Raw genomic sequence first — 19136 nt, 5'->3', positions numbered from 1 at the left:
AGTATCTCTTACAACGTGAACTCTATGAAAAGATTAAATCATGCCTTGTGATAGAAGTTCTGAGCATGTTGTTTTAAGCCTGGTGTGGTAATTGTGTTGATGTGCACAGAAGGCAATAAAACATGTCTTTAGCTAAATGTTAGTGAACATCTTCCAGCAAATTTCTTTGCTTCCTTTAAAATGTTGCCATTTTCTCTTTGCCATTTATGTTTCTCACTGCTTCCTTCTGTCTCCTTCAGCTGGGACACTGGTTGTTGCTTCACATTCAGCAATATTTAATAATAAGACTGTCTTTTTTTGCTCATCCCCAACACACACTAATTGCAATCTTTCCTCTCGCTGAGATCGTAGAATGGTTTGTTTCACTGCCCTCTCCACAAATTTATTTAATGGCACTGAATGATTAGTCATCAGGAAAACTGATTCAATTAAGTGCAGCTGTATTTCACACAAAGCAATGACCATTTGTAGTTGATAATGAAACTGGAAAATATGTTGTTCCACAATATTTAGAATTATTGTTAAACGAGTAATTCTCTTTCTTTTCTCCCCCCCCCCCCCCCCCCCCCCCAATTTAAAAAAATATTTTTCTCCCATCTTTTTCGGACATGCAACATTCTGTTGGAAAGGGGCCAAGAAACTTACTCATGTTTACAATTTCATTGAAAGGTGTCCAGCAGAATTTAGCGCCAAGGTGTTAAATTCAACAGCTGTCTTATGTGGAGTACCTCAGATTCTGAGAAATAGTCTGAGTTGGTCCAGTATATGGATCAAAGTAACAAAATGATTTAAATGGGCTAAATGTTATTTTGTTTCTGTGTTATTAATGGCATTTTCTGTGGTCTGTATATAGGCTACTTACTTTCAAGGCAAGAGGGACAGGCAGGATCACCTGAAAAGCCCCTGTCTGACCTGGGACGGCTTTCGTACCTGGCCTACTGGAAGAGTGTAATACTAGAATACCTGCAGCGGCATCAGGACAAGCATATCAGTATAAAGGGTATTAGCAGGGAAACAGGGATGTGTCCACATGACATTGCAATGACTCTACAGCAGCTAAAGATGATTGACAAGCAACAATGCAAGTAGGTATAATATGTAAGGTAAACATAAGGTGTAAACAAATTCACGGCCTTGGTTTTGACAAACATTACATAATTACATCATTTCACTAGAATCATTTTCCAGATTCCATGATTGACATCATCTCTCTGAATTACATATTGCGTATCTTCCTGTAAAGTTTGCAGCCTTTAACTCCTCAATCAGCTTTAATGTTTAACAGTTCAGACACCTCCGCAGAATTAAGTGAATACTGTATTATTACTGGAAAAGCCTTAACAAGTTGACTTTTGAAAATGTGTATTTTCACTTTATTTAAAGTTGAACTATATGATAGAGAATTATAATATTTTTGGAACTTGCCCTGTTTTACGCTGTTCCCTGATGAGATGTTAAAGAGAATTCCTGTCTGCCTATTCTAATGGTTCAAATCACTGCTAAGAATTGCATAGCTGTAAAAACTGACCACTTTAGTGAATCCTAGAAAATTTGCTTTCAGGCTGCAGCTAGCTGCAGGACACCTGGGCAACATGACCGTGCAATACAAGCTTGGCCTGAGTGCAATATAAAGGCATTGTCTGTGAAATACATTGAGGTGTTTCAGAGAGACCTGACAAAGTGTTACATAAATGCAGTTTCTCCATTTGCCCACTAACCTGATTCTTAAGATGGCAACTAGATATTCCTGGTGAGCTCGCATAACCTAATGTGAAGGCTCTTCACATTTGATGGAGCTCTGATGAAAGGTCATCGACCTGAAACATTGGCCCAGATTTTAACTCCAGGTGGATTCCCCGCTCAGGCCTGAGTTAAAATTGCAGTCTGGTTTCAACGATGTCATTGGGCCGCAACATGCATATGTAAAGAAGGACCCTGTTGGCTCCGGGCGCCTGTCCTTGTTGCCTGCTCAGGACAGCAGGTTAAAATTGCAGATGTTGCGATCATGGCAGCTTTCGGACAGGTAAGAGCCAGGGGCGATTTTAACTGCCCACCTACCAGGTTTCTGTTGAGCGAGTAAGGTTAAAATCGCCCCCATTAACTCTGTGTTCTCCAGAGATGCCTGACCAGCTGAGCGTTTCCAGCAATTTCTGTTTTTAATGATCGTGCCCATTTATTATTACAAAATGAAATTTCAGATATTAAATCGTTTGTATGTTGCAATCAGTTATTGGGTTAACTGGTTGTCTCATAGAAAGAATATTTCACAGATCATCATGAATGGTCTCTATGGTATTCTTTTAAGGAAGGAAAAGTGTAGCATCACAATGGGTTGGGCACTCATACTTTCGATTTGGAAACAGTACTACAATGCGAAGTTGTGGTATTGCATCTCATCACAAAAGCATGTATAGTTGAGGACATTTTCTTATGAATGAGCCAAGGAATCTGCATATTTGCAATAATGCCATTGCTTGTCACACAGATTGCCGTTTTAGGAACGGAGAAAAACGCTCACCACTGAAAATGTTTACAAAAGCAGATCCTGATCAGATGAGGACTTTACTAACGACATAAATGAGACAATTATTTGGTGAATCCTCTGGAGAGTCAAAACATAATTAAGAGCAATATCATCGGGTCATAGGGCTGGATTTTGTCAATGGGGGAGCATTGGGGGCGGGGCTGCTGGTTGTCGGGTTTCAGTCCCACCCCCAACGACGTCTGGCCAACCCATGCTATTTTCCCTTGATTGATCTTGTTAAGCTCGCCCTGCGGGCTTAGCTGGCCATTTAAGGGAAAGCCAGTGACGGAGGACGTCAGCGTATGACGTTTCATCTGTCAAAAAATTTTGACAGATAAATTGTCAGCGTTTGACAGCTTTGGGAAGCTGTCAAACACTGACAATCTCTGTTCTAAGGTGAGCCCTTGTACTGAAGACTCACCAAACCTCTTTCCTCAGTAGAAATCAGATGGCTGCTGCATCTGAGAATGCAGCAGCCATTCTGTCATCTCTGCCGTTGAGATGAGGCACCCCCGGATCCCCAAGGGTTGAAGCCTGCAGGAAGAAACAAAGGTAAGTAAATTTTTCTAACACTTTACACTCACCTCTCATACTTACCTCTCCACACTTGCACCCATCACTCACCTCCACAGCGCACTTTCTGACCCCTCTCACTCCCGCAGACCCACTGCTCGCCTTGCTGACCCTGGCATGGTTCGCAGCCTTTGGGAAGCCCGCACTTGCAGGGGTAAAATGGGGATAGCCTCTTAACGGGCAGTTAATTTGCTGTAATCCCCTTCCCGCCTCGAGGAGCTGGGTCCCTGCAGGAGTCGGGGACCCGCCTCCCGGGAAGATGGTGCGGAGGCGGGTTGGGAGCGGGTTCAGTACCTGCTCCCAGCTTCTGCCATTTCCCCGCCTCCCCAGGGCTGGCAAAATTCCCCCCATAGAGTCATAACGGCACAGAAGGAGGCCATTCGGCCCATCGAGTTCATGCCGGCTCTCTGTAGAGCAATCGAGTCAATCCCATTCCCCCGCTCTCCCCGTAGCCCTGCAAGTTTATTTCCTTCAAGTGCCTATCCAGTCTCCCCTTGAAAACATGGAGTGTCTCCGCTTCCACCACTTCTGTCGGCAGTGAGTTCCAGGTCCTCACCCCTCGCTGCGTAAAAAAGTTTTTCCTCACATTCCCCCTGTATCTCTTGCCCAGAACCTTAAATCTGTGCCCCCTAGCCCTTGTACCATCAACTAGTGGGAACAGCCTTTCCCCGTCTAGCCTATCCAAACCCATCATAATCTTGTACACCTCTATCAAATCACCCCACAACCTTCTTTGCTCTAATGAAAACAAATCCAGCTTCTCCAACCTGTCCTTGTAGCTAAGAACCCCCATCCCCAGAACCATTCTGGTAAATCTCCTCTGCACCCTCTCAAGGGTCTTCACATCCTTCCTAAAGTGTGGTGACCAGAACTGGACGCAATACTCCAGTTGTGGCCTAACCAGCGCTTTATAAAGATTCAGCATAACTTCTCTACTTTTGTACTCAGTACCTCTATTTATGAAACGCAAGATCCCACATGCTTTGCTAACCACTCTCTCAATATGTCCTGCCACCTTCAGGGACCTATGCACATTAATTCCCAGGTCTCTCTGTCCCTGCACACTCTTTAAAACTGTGCCATTAAGTCTATATTGCCTCTCTCTGTTCCTTCTGCCAAAATGCATTACCTCACACTTCTCTATATTAAAGTCCATCTGCCACTTGTCTACCCATTCTGCTAGCCTTTCTATGTCCTGTTGCAGTCGATTGGTATCATCATCACTGTTTGCCACACCCCTAAGTTTGGTGTCATCGGCAAATTTAGAAATTCTACTTTTTATTCCAATATCCAGGTCATTTATATATATCAATGATACAAAATGCATCTTTGTTTTGTAGATTTGTTATAATTCGAAGGCAAAAACTGATTCAGGAGCATGTAGGAAAGTTGCATTCCAATCCACGTGTTAATGAAGTGGACCAAGAAAGCCTGCGGTGGACCCCATTGGTAATATCCAGTGCTGCTGTTTCAGAAGAGGAGATGGAGGCTGAAAAAGAGGTAATTTTTTTTTTTTTTTTTTTTTAAACCGTTTGGATGCTGTCACTGAAATAGATTTGATTGCTACTCTTGTCTAGTTCTATTTTGATAGATTTTATTTTACATTTTAATGACTATATAGATACAACAAATATTTGCCTGACCTCTTTGTAACATGCTATAGTAGATGAACATAATTTTTTTTAAATAATTTATTGAAGGAATAATATTTTGTCAACAGCGAGCAATTATGGAGGTAACATTTATGGTTGAGCACAGCACCACGGTCTGAATACAAATGTGAAGAGGCTATGCTCCTTAATTGGTAGAGGGTGGGGAAATACAGTATCCTCAGTCTTTATCTCCACCCAGGAGACAAGAATGATTAACTGCACATGACAAAAGATGACCAGAGAAAGAATGGAAAAAAGTACAAGACCAGGCCAGTGACCAGTCTTCACAGTCATGACATAGGGTACAAGGATGTAAGGTCCATTCTAGGAGGGGAGGAGGAAACAGGACACTTGGATTGAATGTACCCCGCTTAGGGTCCTGACAGAGAGACACTCCAGCAGGGCCTGTGTGACAGAAGCAGGTGTCACATGGGAAAACATTTCTTTGCGCTACAAGCTGAAACTTTAGACAGACCAAAATATTGTGAATGTAAACGAGGGTTGAGTTTGCTGTATTCTTGCAAGATTTCCTTTGTTTTTGTGGGTAAAAGACACAATGTGCAAATACTGTCCAAACATATGTATATTTTTATGGGGACTGTATTTTTCGAAGGAAAGTAATTATACATAATTATTGCATCAGAAATTTTATTAAGTCTTTGAAAGATTAAATGCATGTAAAACTTGTAGATGTCTGTCAGACACTCAGATTTTTCTCCAAGCCAAGCTATTTGATTTACAAATCATGTGTCAAAAGTAATCAAAGCCCACCAGAATGACCAAACATTTACTGTGTCTACAAGAATGCCAACATTAATTAATATACCATGATTACATGCTGAGTGATAAAGGCCTGCTTTTATCTGGAGTTCCAAAGCCTGCTTGGAACAGAATAAGCTATTATTTTTGAACCAGTTGAACTATTGTGTAAGTCAAGCACTCTATTCGCCTTGGGACGTTTTACTACGTTAAAGGCGCTATATAAATACAAATTGTTGTTGTTGTTATTCTCTTGCTTATGTGTCCTTATTATTCTTGTAAATAAATATAACTATTAGTTTTAGCCTGAATGCTATGGTCTGGCAGTGTGGTGTTTTCTGTCTTTGGGAGTGGACATGTGGTAGGCAACTTGTATATCTTTGCTTACACTGTTAAAAGGCTCATTGTTGATTCTCTGGCAAGCTGTCCCATTTACAGCACATATAAGGTTGTAAGTTTCTGATCACAGAAGGTGTTTATCTGATTATGGAAACTGACTTTTGCTGTGAACATGGAGTTGGAAGAGAGCTCAAACTAACATTGTGGATCTGGTATCCTGTGCATTCCTGGGAACTACCCCAGGAAAGAAAACGGTGCAGAAAGGAGCTTGACTTGATTCAACCAGACTGTGGCTAGGCCATTTTCCAAGCTATCTGAATCCAGACAGATGACACTAGCAATACCCTGTGACACCACGTAACCAAGATGCATCATTGTACATTATAAAGAGAGACTAATGAGATAGCCCATCTTCCAAGGTCCATTGGTCTACTGGAAGTAGCAAACGACAATGAAGGAATTGTGATCCTAGTACCAGGCCAAGCAACTTCCAGTATCATTGTCTCATATGGTTGAACTTGAGAGCAGGTCCAGGAAATGTGAAAAGGCTGTTGGCTTTTTTATAACCTTTCCAACTTCTTCAGGTATAGTAGTATTCCAGAATTGGAGCCAAACTGTAAGTTGTATGATCTTGAACTCATTCCCCCTTCAGGCAGCTATTACAGGAAACTTTGTGATATCCGGCACCGACGGGACCGAGCTGTTGCCGATCTATCAAAACTGCCGGACATACCAGCGTTAATGTTGAAGCATACGGAGATTTGCAGCTCCGTATCTGGCAACAAACACTGTTGCTTAGCAACAGCTTCTAAACAGTCGGCCGTACCTTAGAAGCGTCTCTGTAGCTTAGCAACAGCTTCAGAGAGACTTTGCAGAGCCTGACTGTTGGAAAAAAAAGCCACGAGAAGGAAAAAAACCTAACAAAACGGCTCCTGATTTCTGCCGGTAGATCGAGGTTTCCGGACATACAACCTCCGGATAAACCAAAGTTTCCTGTAATAGAAATGTTAAGGAAGACAGAGTGAATATGTCTGCACTTCCGAGGTTGTTTGTCACTCTGTCAGCCCCCCCACCCATGCCCCAGAGGTAACTGCTACTCACTAAGTACATGCAAAACAAGATGAAGTAAAGGGAAAACTGGTATAATCTCTTGATATAATCCATAACTAAAATGTCACCTGCTAATCTTATTAGGGGGTTCTCCAGATTGTCCATGGTAATGGCGTTTACACGGTTTCTCTGGGGTTTCCACAGACCTTTTGTCAAAGTTACGGGGAACGGTCAGGCGAACCCCCACAGGAATTCAGCCGTGATGTCTAGGAAACCTATTCAATGGTCCTCAGTGTAAAGAAAAAGTGCCATACCTGGAGATACCAAAAGAAATTTCTGGCATGTTTCCTGCCATGGACACCCATGAGTCTGTGTCTCCTGATTTCACTTTCTTCAAAGAGGGCTTGCCGGTCAGACTCTGTAAAATTGTGGCATCATCTTCTCTGCCTGTGTGCCATTCCCCTCCTGCCTTGCTTGGGCTGCTTGTGCCAACTGCTCCTATAGTGACACAAAAAGTCAAGCCAGCTGACTGTCAATTGAAGGACCCAAGCACCTGCTGCTACCCTGGTCTGCTGCTGCAGTCTTCAGCCAAAACTGGCTTTTTAAAGGATGCACTCTAATTTCAATACAGCCCAGCAGATTGCACCCATTTCACACAGGATTTATGCCAATCACTACTCCTATGGATATGCAAGTGAGCTGAGCCAAGAAACCCTTGTGTAAATACCTCTCCAGACCAGCAACGGGCGCAAATTACTTTATATTGGTATAAGAACAGTGCAACTCACCATGCAGAAATTCTATGCCCCCCATATGCATATGAAAGAATCTCGAACTCTGCCCTGCAATCTGGATTATATCATTGTTCGAGGTGGATCATATACTAACCGTTTCATCGTAAGGGCGAATGCAGGAATTTTCTAAGAAGACGCATTGCAAACTCGGAATACGGAGATGCACCCATACACACACTGTTTAAACAGGCATGTCATGTACAGCCCTAATCTGTCCCAGACAAATAAGATGTATCATTATACCAAACAACAATAGGAAGAGAAGGGACATGAAAGAAACTAAACACAGAGCTCGTGATTTATGATGACAATAATTTAAATTCTATTTTTATTACAAGATTCAAGGATTTTTACTGACGTTTTGAGATCAAATTCTACCATTCTGTCTTTATAATTAGGGCTACTGGTTTATAGTGATTGAACAAGTCAAATTCCATATAATTATACGGGATGTTTACAGATATTTTGTTGATTCAGTCCATTTTTCTGTGCAAACCACAAATCAGTAGCCTTGCCTATAGGTGATGGCTGAGGTAAACAATTATATCACCAAGATAGATTCATATAAGGACCTTTTAGCCAATTAGATCTCCTGCTTCTACAACACAAACATTATCATCTTCCCTTTACAGCACCTGGCTGGTTAATAACCACTCTCGCTGGTGATTGCAGCTGTTGAACACCCTCTTTGTAAATATATATTTTGTGACTAACAAATAGGACATTTCTGTCTTTATTTCATACGGTCCTTAAACTAGCTAGAGTTAAGATAGAAGCTGTTTTCCCTTAACGAAACTGAAAATGGACAACTGCAGCTACTGTGTCTATAGGAAAGCAGCAAATTCATTGTTCAAAAACTAATCAAATTGAAAGTTGCTTTGATAGCTGGAATTGAAACATTTAATATATGCAGAATGACGGTGACCTAGACCATTCTGTTCTGTCAGAATACTGAGCCATTAGGGAAATCCATTATAGGAGCAAAATGTCATCTGGGAAAATGACAATATCCAGACATTAACACCTCACCTCACAAAGTGACAGATTTGTTAATCACTCAGTTTGTTTGTTTACTTGAAAAGAAATGGGTGTAACATGAAAGAAATCCCATGACATAAATCACAGCTCAGCTGCTAAGCTTGAATTCTGGCAAAGACATACGAGCGCTACTGATTAATTAGAATTCACGTCATCCACATGTGACATCTCACCTTGAAAGTCCATCAACAGACAGAGTTGATTGTTTCATCCAAACTTCCTGTTGCTTCACAGGCTCTGCAAGACTTGTTGTTCTAAAAATTCCTTATGGATTGATTCTAGTTTCATTGTTTTGTTAAGTATGAAGAACATAAGGAATAGGAGCAGGAGTAGGCCATTCTGCACTTCGAGCCTGCTCTGCAATTCAGTAAGATCATGGCTGATCTTCTACCGCAACTCCACCTTCCCGCACTATTCCCCCCCACCCCCCCCCCCCCATCTTTTGGTTTCCTTAGTATCAAAAAATCTATCGATCTGTCTTGAATATACTCAATGACTGAGCATCCACAGCTCTCTGGGGTAGACAATTCCAAAGATTCACCACCCTCTGAGTGAAGAAATTTCTCCTCATCTCAGTCCTAAATGGCCGACCCCTTATTCTGAGTCTGTGACCCCTGGTTCTAGACTCCCCAACCAGGGGAAACATCCTCCCTGCAACTACCCTGCCAAGCCCCTTAAGAACTTTATACGTTTCAAAGAGATCACACCTCATTCTTCTAAACTCTAGGAAATATTGGCCCAGTCTACTCCATCTCTCCTCATAGGACAATCTCTCCCCCCCCCCCCCCCCACCAATCAGTCTAGTGAACCTTTGTTGCACTCCATCTAAGGCAAGTATATCCTTTTTAGGTAAGGAAACCAAGCCAGTACACAGTACTCCAGGTGTGGTCTCACCAAGGCCCTGTACAACTGTAGTAGGACTTTACTCTTATATTCCAATCTTTTTGTAATAAAGGCTAACATACCATTTGCTTTCATAATTGCTTGCTGTACCTGCATGTTAACTTTCTGTGATTCGTGTACAAAGACACCTAGGTCCCTCTGAATACCAGCATTTTCCGATCTCTCACCATTTAAAAAATATTCTGCTTTTCTATTTTTCTTACCAAAGTGGATAACTTCACATTTCTCCACATTTATATTCCATCTGCCATGTTTTTGCCCACTCTGTCTATATCCCTTTGCAGCCTCTTTGCGTCCCCCTCACAACTTACTTTCCTACCTAGCTTTGTATCATCAGCAAACTTGGATACGTTACACTCATCTAAGTCATTGATATAGATTGTAAATAGCTGAGGCCCAAGCACTGATCCTTGCAGTACCCCACTAATTGTAGCCTGCAAACCCGAAAATGACCCGTTTATTCTCAAACATTAAGTATTTTGCTGTGTCTTTGAACTTTTATGTACTTTTTAATCTGCAAATAAATCTGACTGAGTACTTTTAGCCTGTACACAGTGGCCTATTGATACATTAGTTTTTACCTTCGCAAGGAGTGGGATAACATGTGGACATTTCACGTATTCTCTAGTGAGCAATATACACTGATAGGGGTTGTTGTTCAACCTCTGTATGCTAACCCATACACAGCACGTATAAGAATGCATGTTTCATTTCATAGGAATCGTATTCTGTTTAAGGAAATTGCTGTTTAGCTATGAACAGGACAAAATGTTAGGGGAAAGCCCAAACTGTAACAATGACACCCGTCCTAAATTTTCCTTTCACAGCTCTCAACCTGTGCCTATTTGTCCTGCTGCCCCAGCATAGCTGAAAGTATTATTTCAGGTTCACTTTCTCTCTCCTGTTATGTATCATATCCCTCCTAGGGTCCTTCTGAGACCTCTCTTTTAGGGTCGCAAAGCTGTAACTTACCAATTAATCCCTTATTGCTCTTTTCTCTGACACTAGAGATCAACCTCTTCTGTACTGCTCCTGAGGGCAGAATGGCCCTCTTATGGTAGAGTGACTAGAATTGTGTGCAATACTCCCATGTACATGATGGCCCAAGCACTATGCAGTTTTAGCACAACTTTCATGAATTTTAATTGCAACTGATTAATATAACTGATGCAATATAACCAACTCAGCATCCTATTTGCATTGTTGATTGCTGCCTCACACTGTTTTGGACTTAGTGAGCCAAGATTCAGCTAATGCTCCTAGGTCTCAACTTCTCCATTAGCAAGTTCTATTCCAGCCATTAGCAAGTTCTATTCCAGCTATGTAGTTCCTATTTTTAATTCCAACATGTAGTACCTTGTGTTTTTCTGTATTGAAGTTCATTTGCCATTGATGCCTTTTGTCTAAAAATCCTTTTAAAGTTATCTCAGATTTTGAGAAAGTTTTGTAGTTTAAACAATACTTTTGCTAGTTTAGTAGCCATCATTGATGCTCTCAACCCCCCCCCCCCCCCAACCCTGAATTGTTGGTGGAAGAAAGCATTTCAAAGAGGTATTGAGACGTTATTACACACATGCAACCATCAACTCACGAAATAGGATTGATATTGCAAGGCAAGCTACAGTCCAGAGTCTCTTGGAATGTAAGCAGGGAATCTGACGTGGAGATCTTCACACCCAATTTAGAGGTAGAGCTGATGACCATGACCTCTTCAAATACTGTACAAATGTATGGTAATACGTTCCACGCTGATTCTTGCTATTTGGAAGAGACCTTGTTTCCCATATTGCTGCTTACCCATATACCTGTATAATGGTTGCAAGTCTGTCTGGATGACCTGACTTTTAACAGTGGGTAGTACTTTTTCATGTTGGTTCAAAAGTTTGGTTTCTTTGCTCACTATATTGCTTTCTCTATTTTTGTTGATGCGTTACATTTTGTTGCTGTTTAGACTTTGTTTTGCATTGGAAAACTTTTGTTTTACAATAATTTTTTCCTACAATGGTTTTGTTACCACTTGCAGCAATTGAAGTGGCCCGTATGTGAATGTTCAGTGTCCACCTTTTTCCCCCTTGTAAAGCACTCTGAGTTGTTAGATAATTTCCTGGAGGTAAGAATGAACGAAGTAACAGAAGATGGAAGGGATGGGGAATGGGAAATTTTATTGAGTCTTTCAGAGGTGTTTACAGATTTAGGTTGATCTTGTCTTAAACATGAAGATAACTTATTATTAACATCGAGAGGGAGGAGGTATTGGCGGTTTTAGCTGGCCTAAAAATGGATAAATCCCCAGGCCCGGATGAAATGTATCCCAGGCTGCTGTGTGAGGCAAAGGAGGAGATTGCGGGGGCTCTAACACATATATTCAGGACCTCTCTGGCCACAGGGGATGTGCCAGAGGACTGGAGAACCGCTAATGTAGTACCATTATTCAAGAAGGGTAGTAGGGAAAAACCGGGGAACTACAGGCCAGTGAGCCTAACATCAGTGGTAGGAAAATTATTGGAAAAAATCCTGAGGGACAAAATTTGTCTCCACTTGGAGAGGCAAGGATTAATCAGGGATAGTCAACATGGCTTTGTCAAGGGAAGATCATGTCTGACTAATTTGATTGAATTTTTTGAGGGGGTGACTAGGTGTGTGGATGAGGGTAACGCAGTGGATGTGGTATACATGGATTTCAGTAAGACCTTCGATAAAGTCCCGCACAGGAGACTGGTCAAGAAGGTAAGAGCCCATGGAATCCAGGGTGCCTTGGCACATTGGATACAAAACTGGCTTAGTGGCAGAAGGCAGAGGGTGATGGTCGAAGGTTGTTTTTGTGACTGGAAGCCTGTGGCCAGTGGGGTACCACAGGGATCGGTGCTGGGTCCCTTGCTGTTTGTGGTCTACATTAATGACTTGGATATGAGTGTAAAGGGTATGATCAGTAAGTTCGCGGATGATACAAAAATTGGTAGGGTGGTAAATAGCGAGGAGGGTAGCCTCAGTCTGCAGGACGATATAGATGGGTTGGTCAGATGGGCGGAACAGTGGCAAATGGAATTTAACCCGGAAAAGTGCGAGGTGATGCACTTTGGGGGGGACTAACAAGGCAAAGGAATACACAATGAATGGAAAGACCCTAGGCAAGACGGAGGGTCAGAGGGATCTGGGTGTGCAAGTACACAGATCCCTGAAGGCGGCGGAACAGGTGGATAAGGTGGTAAAAAAGGCATATGGGATACTTGCCTTCATTAGCCGAGGCATTGAATATAAGAGCAAGGAGGTTATGATGGAGCTGTATAAAACACTGGTTAGGCCACAGCTGGAATACTGTGTGCAGTTCTGGTCGCCACACTACAGGAAGGATGTGATCGCGTTGGAGAGGGTGCAGAGGAGGTTCACCAGGATGTTACCAGGGCTGGAGCGCTTCAGCTATGAAGAGAGACTGGGCAGATTGGGTTTGTTTTCCTTGGAGCAGAGGAGGCTGAGGGGGGACATGATTGAGGTGTACAAAATTATGAGGGGCATAGATAGGATGGATGCTGAGGAGCTTTTTCCCTTAGTAGAGGGGTCAATAACTAGGGGGCATAGATTCAAGGTAAAGGGCGGGAGGTTTAGAGGGGATTTGAGAGAGAACTTTTTCACTCAGAGGGTGGTTGGAGTCTGGAACTCACTGCCTGAAAGGGTTGTGGAGGCAGAAACCCTCACAACATTTAAGAAGCATTTGGATGTGCACTTGAAATGCCATAGCATACAAGGCTACGGGCCAAATGCTGGAATATGGGATTAGATTAGACAGGGCTTGATGGCCGGCGCGGACACGATGGGCCGAAGGGCCTCTATCCGTGCTGTATTACTCTATAACTCTATGACTCTAACTATATAGGTGTTGCTGTTCATGCCTTAGATAAAAACCTGGATCAAATCATTTAATCCTTTCCCTATTATTTTTGCGGAGTCTTGTTAGCGATACTATTTATGCACCTTTTTTATTACTTTGCCCAATGGCAGTTGTCTCCCCACTTGGGAAAAGTCCACTATCCATAAAGGGTTAATATTCTCTTCTCAGAATATTGCCTCCAATATTACTTAGTCTTTTGGATTTAAACAGCTTCTTTAAATGAATTAAATGACCCTTCTCTCATTCCTTGATAACAAATAATCATTCTCAATGTGTATCTTTCGAGAAGAGATGTTTCGAGTGGAATCTGAGAGCCTCAAATACCCACAACTTACCAGAACTAAAGACTAGTGTTCAGAAATGGGATACTTATCCTATGGATCCTCTTTGATGTGAAGACTTTTCTTTGAAGCAGGCAAGGAAGCAAAATGTAAAGTTTCCACAAACCTCCAGCCAATGGGGTAATAGTCTACAAAAGTTGTATTTCTTTTCTGGCATTTCCACCAAACTATATTCACACGTGACCACAATTCAATTCAATTTAATTTCAATTCAAATCGCTTTATTGGCATGACAAGTTACATTTTATGTTGCCAAAGCATCGAAAAACATTCATGTTTGTACACAAAAATACAGATCTATCCATACAGTGTATAAACAGATATATCCCTGAGTGTATAAATATACTTTCATATAATTTATATATACTCTTTTCTTATATTTCGTGGTTGTTCACAAACAGAAGTTACTTATCAGTCTGATGAATGCTCCATGTGTTGATATTTTAATTATCAATCAGCTAACTTTTAGACAACAACTGCTTTGTTCATGTAGCTAGGTGTCCCTGGCCCATTAATTTGTACATAGTGAAAAGAGCAGCGCAATTTCAAACCTTAGCTATTTGAACTATACAGAAATCAAGACACAAATTCTCATTTTTGTCAGTTTTATTGAATTAAAATGAAGATACTAATAAACTGGAGTGTCCACGTCACATGTGATATAAAAACTAAACCTCACTCACCCAGTCACTACGCAGTTTGATAAGTGTTAAACATTCCTAAGAATTTCACAGCTAATGAAGTACTTTTGAAGTCACTGTTGTAATATTGCTGAATACAGCAGCTAGTTTCCATGCAGCAAGCTGCCGCAAACAGCAATGAGATACATGATCAGATAATGTGTTTTAGTAATGTTGGTTGAGGGATAAATGTTAGCCAGGGCACTGGAAGCACTTCTTTGAATAGTGCCATGGGATCTTTAATATTCACCTGAGAGGCATACAGAACCTGTTTAACATCTCATTTTAGAGATGACACCTCCGACAGTGAGGCACTGCCTCAGTACTGCACGGAAGTATTAACCTAGAATGATTGTGTTCAAATCTCTGGAGTGGTGCTTGAACTTACAACCTTCTGCCTCCCTCAGTAACGTGTCTCTACTTACATGAGCTGTGAAAAGCAGAACAACAAACTGCTTTGAATTGATTGAATGTGTTTGAGGAGTCCTACAAGATTGGCCCATATCAATGGTCATGTACTACAGTGCAAAACAAACAAAATCAATTCACTTTATAATGAATAGTTCAAAATGTTCCATGAAAAGTCCTCGGGTTGTTCATTATATCTATTACGAACAAGCTGCTACTTGATTCAGCTTGGAACAACTTCATTAGGTAGTAAATAATTGTATTTGACTAAACTGTTAATTTACAACCAAATGATGTAGGTTAATAATTGCTGAATTTATGTTGTGTTTGCTTCCAATTTTAGGCTGAACAACTGATGGAGCAAGCTGGCTGCTGGGAAAAAGAGCAAGAGCAGTACGCTGAAATGCAGGCCAGTATGCATTCAGTTACTAATGCACCGTGTAAACATCGATTAATGGAATCTGAGTGTCTACCTGCCAATAGTGAATCGATAATGGAACAGACAAATGAAATCAGTGAAGAAGAGGATGAGGATGAGAATGATGATACCCAACCCAGTTCATCGCCAGGCACAGCAAAGTCACTATTAAGAGGGGCTAAGAGGAAGGTGAGTTAAAATGGAGAAGCTAGTTTTCCATTTATCTAAATTGAATTGAACTTTTTTGTACCTGCCAGAATGTTTATTTTCAGATTGAAAGCTGATCAAACAAATTGGGGTCAACCAATCAATGTTTTAGGAGTCCCGATCAAAAATGCCAATGTGGCTCGGTTGGTAAACCTTTTGTGCCATGATTCAGAAGGTTGTGAATTTGAACACTGAATCTAGGCAAACGCTCTAGTGCAGCATCAGAGGTGTCATTCTTTAGGCGAGAGGTTAAACCAAGACCCATTGAGGTAGACGTTCTAGAATCCATTGCAATATTTAACGACGAGTAGATAGTTCTCCCGGTGTCCTGACCAACATTGTGCACTCCACTATCAGTACCAAAAATGCATTAATTGAAAGCTTATCTTCCTGCTGTTTGTGGGAGCATACTGTCTGCCACAGGCAGTATTAACAGACATAACAACAGTCACTGCACTTCAAAGTCATTATTTGTATGTGAAGCACTTCGAGATATTTTTGTGAGTCACATTGAGGTTTCAAAAGAGAACAGGATTATTTGTGGTCATATTGAAGTGCCTTCGATCCATGAGCTCATTATTTTTGTTTTTCAAAACTAGAAATGCATTTTAAAATATTTTGTGTTTCAGTTAGAATTAAATGCAATTTACTTTTCTTTTGCAAGTAATTTCAGAAAATAGAATTTTATTGAATCTCAGATGTTAAAAAATATTTCTGATGTGTGTATATTAAAAACTTGGAAATGGGGAATAGATCAGGTAGTGACAGTGAAGTGGTGCTAATGACTATAGGGTGTACAAATTATGTATCATTACTGTTGAATAATCACAGGAAACCATTCACACCACCACAATTTATCCATTCTTTATTTGAATGTTTTCTACATGCCATTATTTCAATGACTGCTAAAAGTCATTAAGAAATTATGTCCTCTGAATTTTGTCTGTAAGAATAATTGGCATAATGCTTCTTGTCCTCTTAAAGTCAATACAATGCTGCCCTCTGGTGTATTTTTCTCCTCTTAATCTGAGCATAGTTACAGTAAATTGCCTGGGCCTAAAATTCCTCAACGAAAAAATATTTTTTCAATCGAACAACAAAGTAACAAAATCACCTTCTCGCAAGTTGCACTTTAGAAAACATCACATTTCCACGATTTAGTTTGTTGGTTTTAATTATGGAAAACATCAAGCATGCTCACGTTTGCCCCGTCTGCCCTCTCAGGTGGACGTAAAGGATTCAATGACACTATCTTGAAGAATTCCGTGATACCTTTACCTAACAAAGATCTATCATTCTCAGCCTTGAACGTTTTAATTGATCCAGCCTCCACAGCCTTGTGGGAGAGAGTTCCTGATTTCTATTACCCCTTGAAGAAGTGCTTCCTGATTTCACTTCTGAATGGCTTGACTCTGATTTTAAGATTATGCCCCCTTGTTCTGAACTCCTGCACCAAAAGAAATAGTTTCTCTGTATCTACCCTATCGAATCCTTTTATAATTTTAACACCTCGATTAGATTATCCCTCAATCTTCTAAACTCGAAAGAATATAAGACAAGTTTATGCAACCTGTATTCATGATTTAATCTTCTGGTATCATATTGGTGAATTTGCCCTGAACCCCCCTCCAAGGCCAATATATCCTTTTTGAGGTGCAGTGCCCAAAACTGAGCACATTAGTCCAGATGGGGTCTGACCAAGGCTCTGTACAACTGAAGCATAATTTCATCCCCTTTGTATTCCAGCCCCCTTGACATAAAGACCAACATTTCATTTGCCTTTTTGATTGCTTTTTCTACCTGTCCACGAGCTTTTACTGAGTTGTGTACATGGACACCCAAATCTCTTGCTCTTCCAGAATTTAAAAAATACTCTGTTTTGTCTTTCTTGGATCCAAAGTAGATGACCTCACTTTCCCACATTGAACTCCATTTTCCACTGTGTTGCCCACTCGCTTAATTTGTCTATGCCAACCAATTCGGGCCCAGGAGTTAAAATACCCCGGGCCTGTTCTCCGCAGGAATGAGTGAATTTTAAACTCGCCTCGCCACTGACCCACCCAAAACCTGCCCAGAGTTTTAACTCCTGACCATCAATATTTCCTGTTAGTTTTTTTTCTACATGAAAATGCCGCAAATAAAATTATTTTAATACTTTAATTTTTTTTTGCTCTTTCAGAGGCCACTCATACACAGAAAGAAGAGGGGCCGCAAGCGCCGGAGACATAACAGCAGTGTTACCACCGAGACTATTTCTGAAACAACTGAGGTACTGCATGAAGCCTTTGAGAACTCTGATAACGAGGGTCAAATGCCGTGCTTGGAACCTACTTGTGAGGAAGAGGAGAATGATGAATATGATGATGAAGTAAAGAATTATTTCAGGCATCGCTGTGGCAGTTTGGACTTAAAAAAGAAGAATCAGTCAGATGAGGGAGAAGATTTCTGCAAAAGTGCAGATGAAACTCCTGAGAAAGAACAGCATACAGGTACAAAACTATCATGACTAAGTGTTAACATAATTCACCATATTCAGAATATTAATAAAGACTATAGATAAAACAAAAGATTTAAAAGTTTTGGAGTAGCTTGTGGCAGTGAGGGAGCGGGCTGGGAAGGTCAGATTGTGTCTGCCACTTGGGACTTAACTGAAAAGCAAAGTGGAGGGGGAGAACTCCCCCACTTAATTCATGTTTTTAAGCAAGCATTTGCAAAATATTCTAACTTTTCACTTCTGTTTTTGAACTGTATAGAAGCCTACTATTTTGGGTCTCTTTGTTTAGCTGATGTCAGCAAGCAGCTCCATATGGAATTCCACGTATTGGCATCTAGGCCAGTCCTGGTAAATCGGGAAGCAACCCAATCAAAACCAATGCCAGCTGAATACACAACAGAACTTGGCTACGTTTGATGTTGTTAAAAGCACTCTTTATGCTTTCTTCTTTATATGTACATACACACATTTACCTGCACATATACATCTATACACACACACTCACTATATATATTAGCTTTCCTTCACTATTAAGAATCTATTACCATTTCTAAAAGATCACCAAACACTCATTGGAGCCAGACTCAATACACTCTCTATTGTGCCATAGTGGTCTTCCTGGAACCGGATATGGGTAAATGCTTCCATGCAATGAAACTTGATGCGCTATAGGCCAGGCAATATGTGTTAGGAACATGCGCCAACCCACTTGCCCATGGAAATTCACAAACTAAAGCGATACAGGCAAAAAGATCCATTGATCATTAACATAACTGCCACAGCAGTATACCCGCAAAGCAGCACCATTCAACAGAACCAGCCCCTTGGGCCATCCATAAGCCACTATGGTAGGCTCGCTCCTCACCTCTGTGCATCTTAATGTGCACAGTGTATACTGTACTAACAATGTATAAATGATTTGCAGTGTACACTGTACTCAATGTATAGATGTATGAGTGCACACTGTGTTAAGTGTTAAATGTATGACCATGTACATTGTACTAACATGTATAAATGTATGATCATGTACACTGCTAACAATGTAGAGATGTATGAAAGTGTGTACTGTG

The 19136-nt window shown here is 41.0% G+C and overlaps 1 protein-coding gene across 1 annotated transcript in view; it reads left to right on the top strand.

Annotated features, from left to right (window-relative positions):
• kat6b (K(lysine) acetyltransferase 6B) overlaps window positions 1-19136 on the top strand; it is a 144224-nt gene that overhangs the window by 119345 nt on the left and 5743 nt on the right. The window contains exons 13-16 of the mRNA XM_085970442.1: window positions 854-1085; window positions 4438-4597; window positions 15291-15554; window positions 17752-18061. Of these exons, the coding sequence (XP_085826568.1) occupies window positions 854-1085; window positions 4438-4597; window positions 15291-15554; window positions 17752-18061 (966 nt within the window). The remainder of the gene's footprint in view (window positions 1-853; window positions 1086-4437; window positions 4598-15290; window positions 15555-17751; window positions 18062-19136) is intronic.

This window comes from Somniosus microcephalus, chromosome 29 (assembly GCF_052327205.1).
Source record: "Somniosus microcephalus isolate GS21.2 chromosome 29, FLI_Smic_1.0, whole genome shotgun sequence".
Lineage (NCBI taxonomy): Eukaryota > Metazoa > Chordata > Chondrichthyes > Squaliformes > Somniosidae > Somniosus > Somniosus microcephalus.
This window is presented reverse-complemented; position numbering and strand designations above follow the sequence as displayed.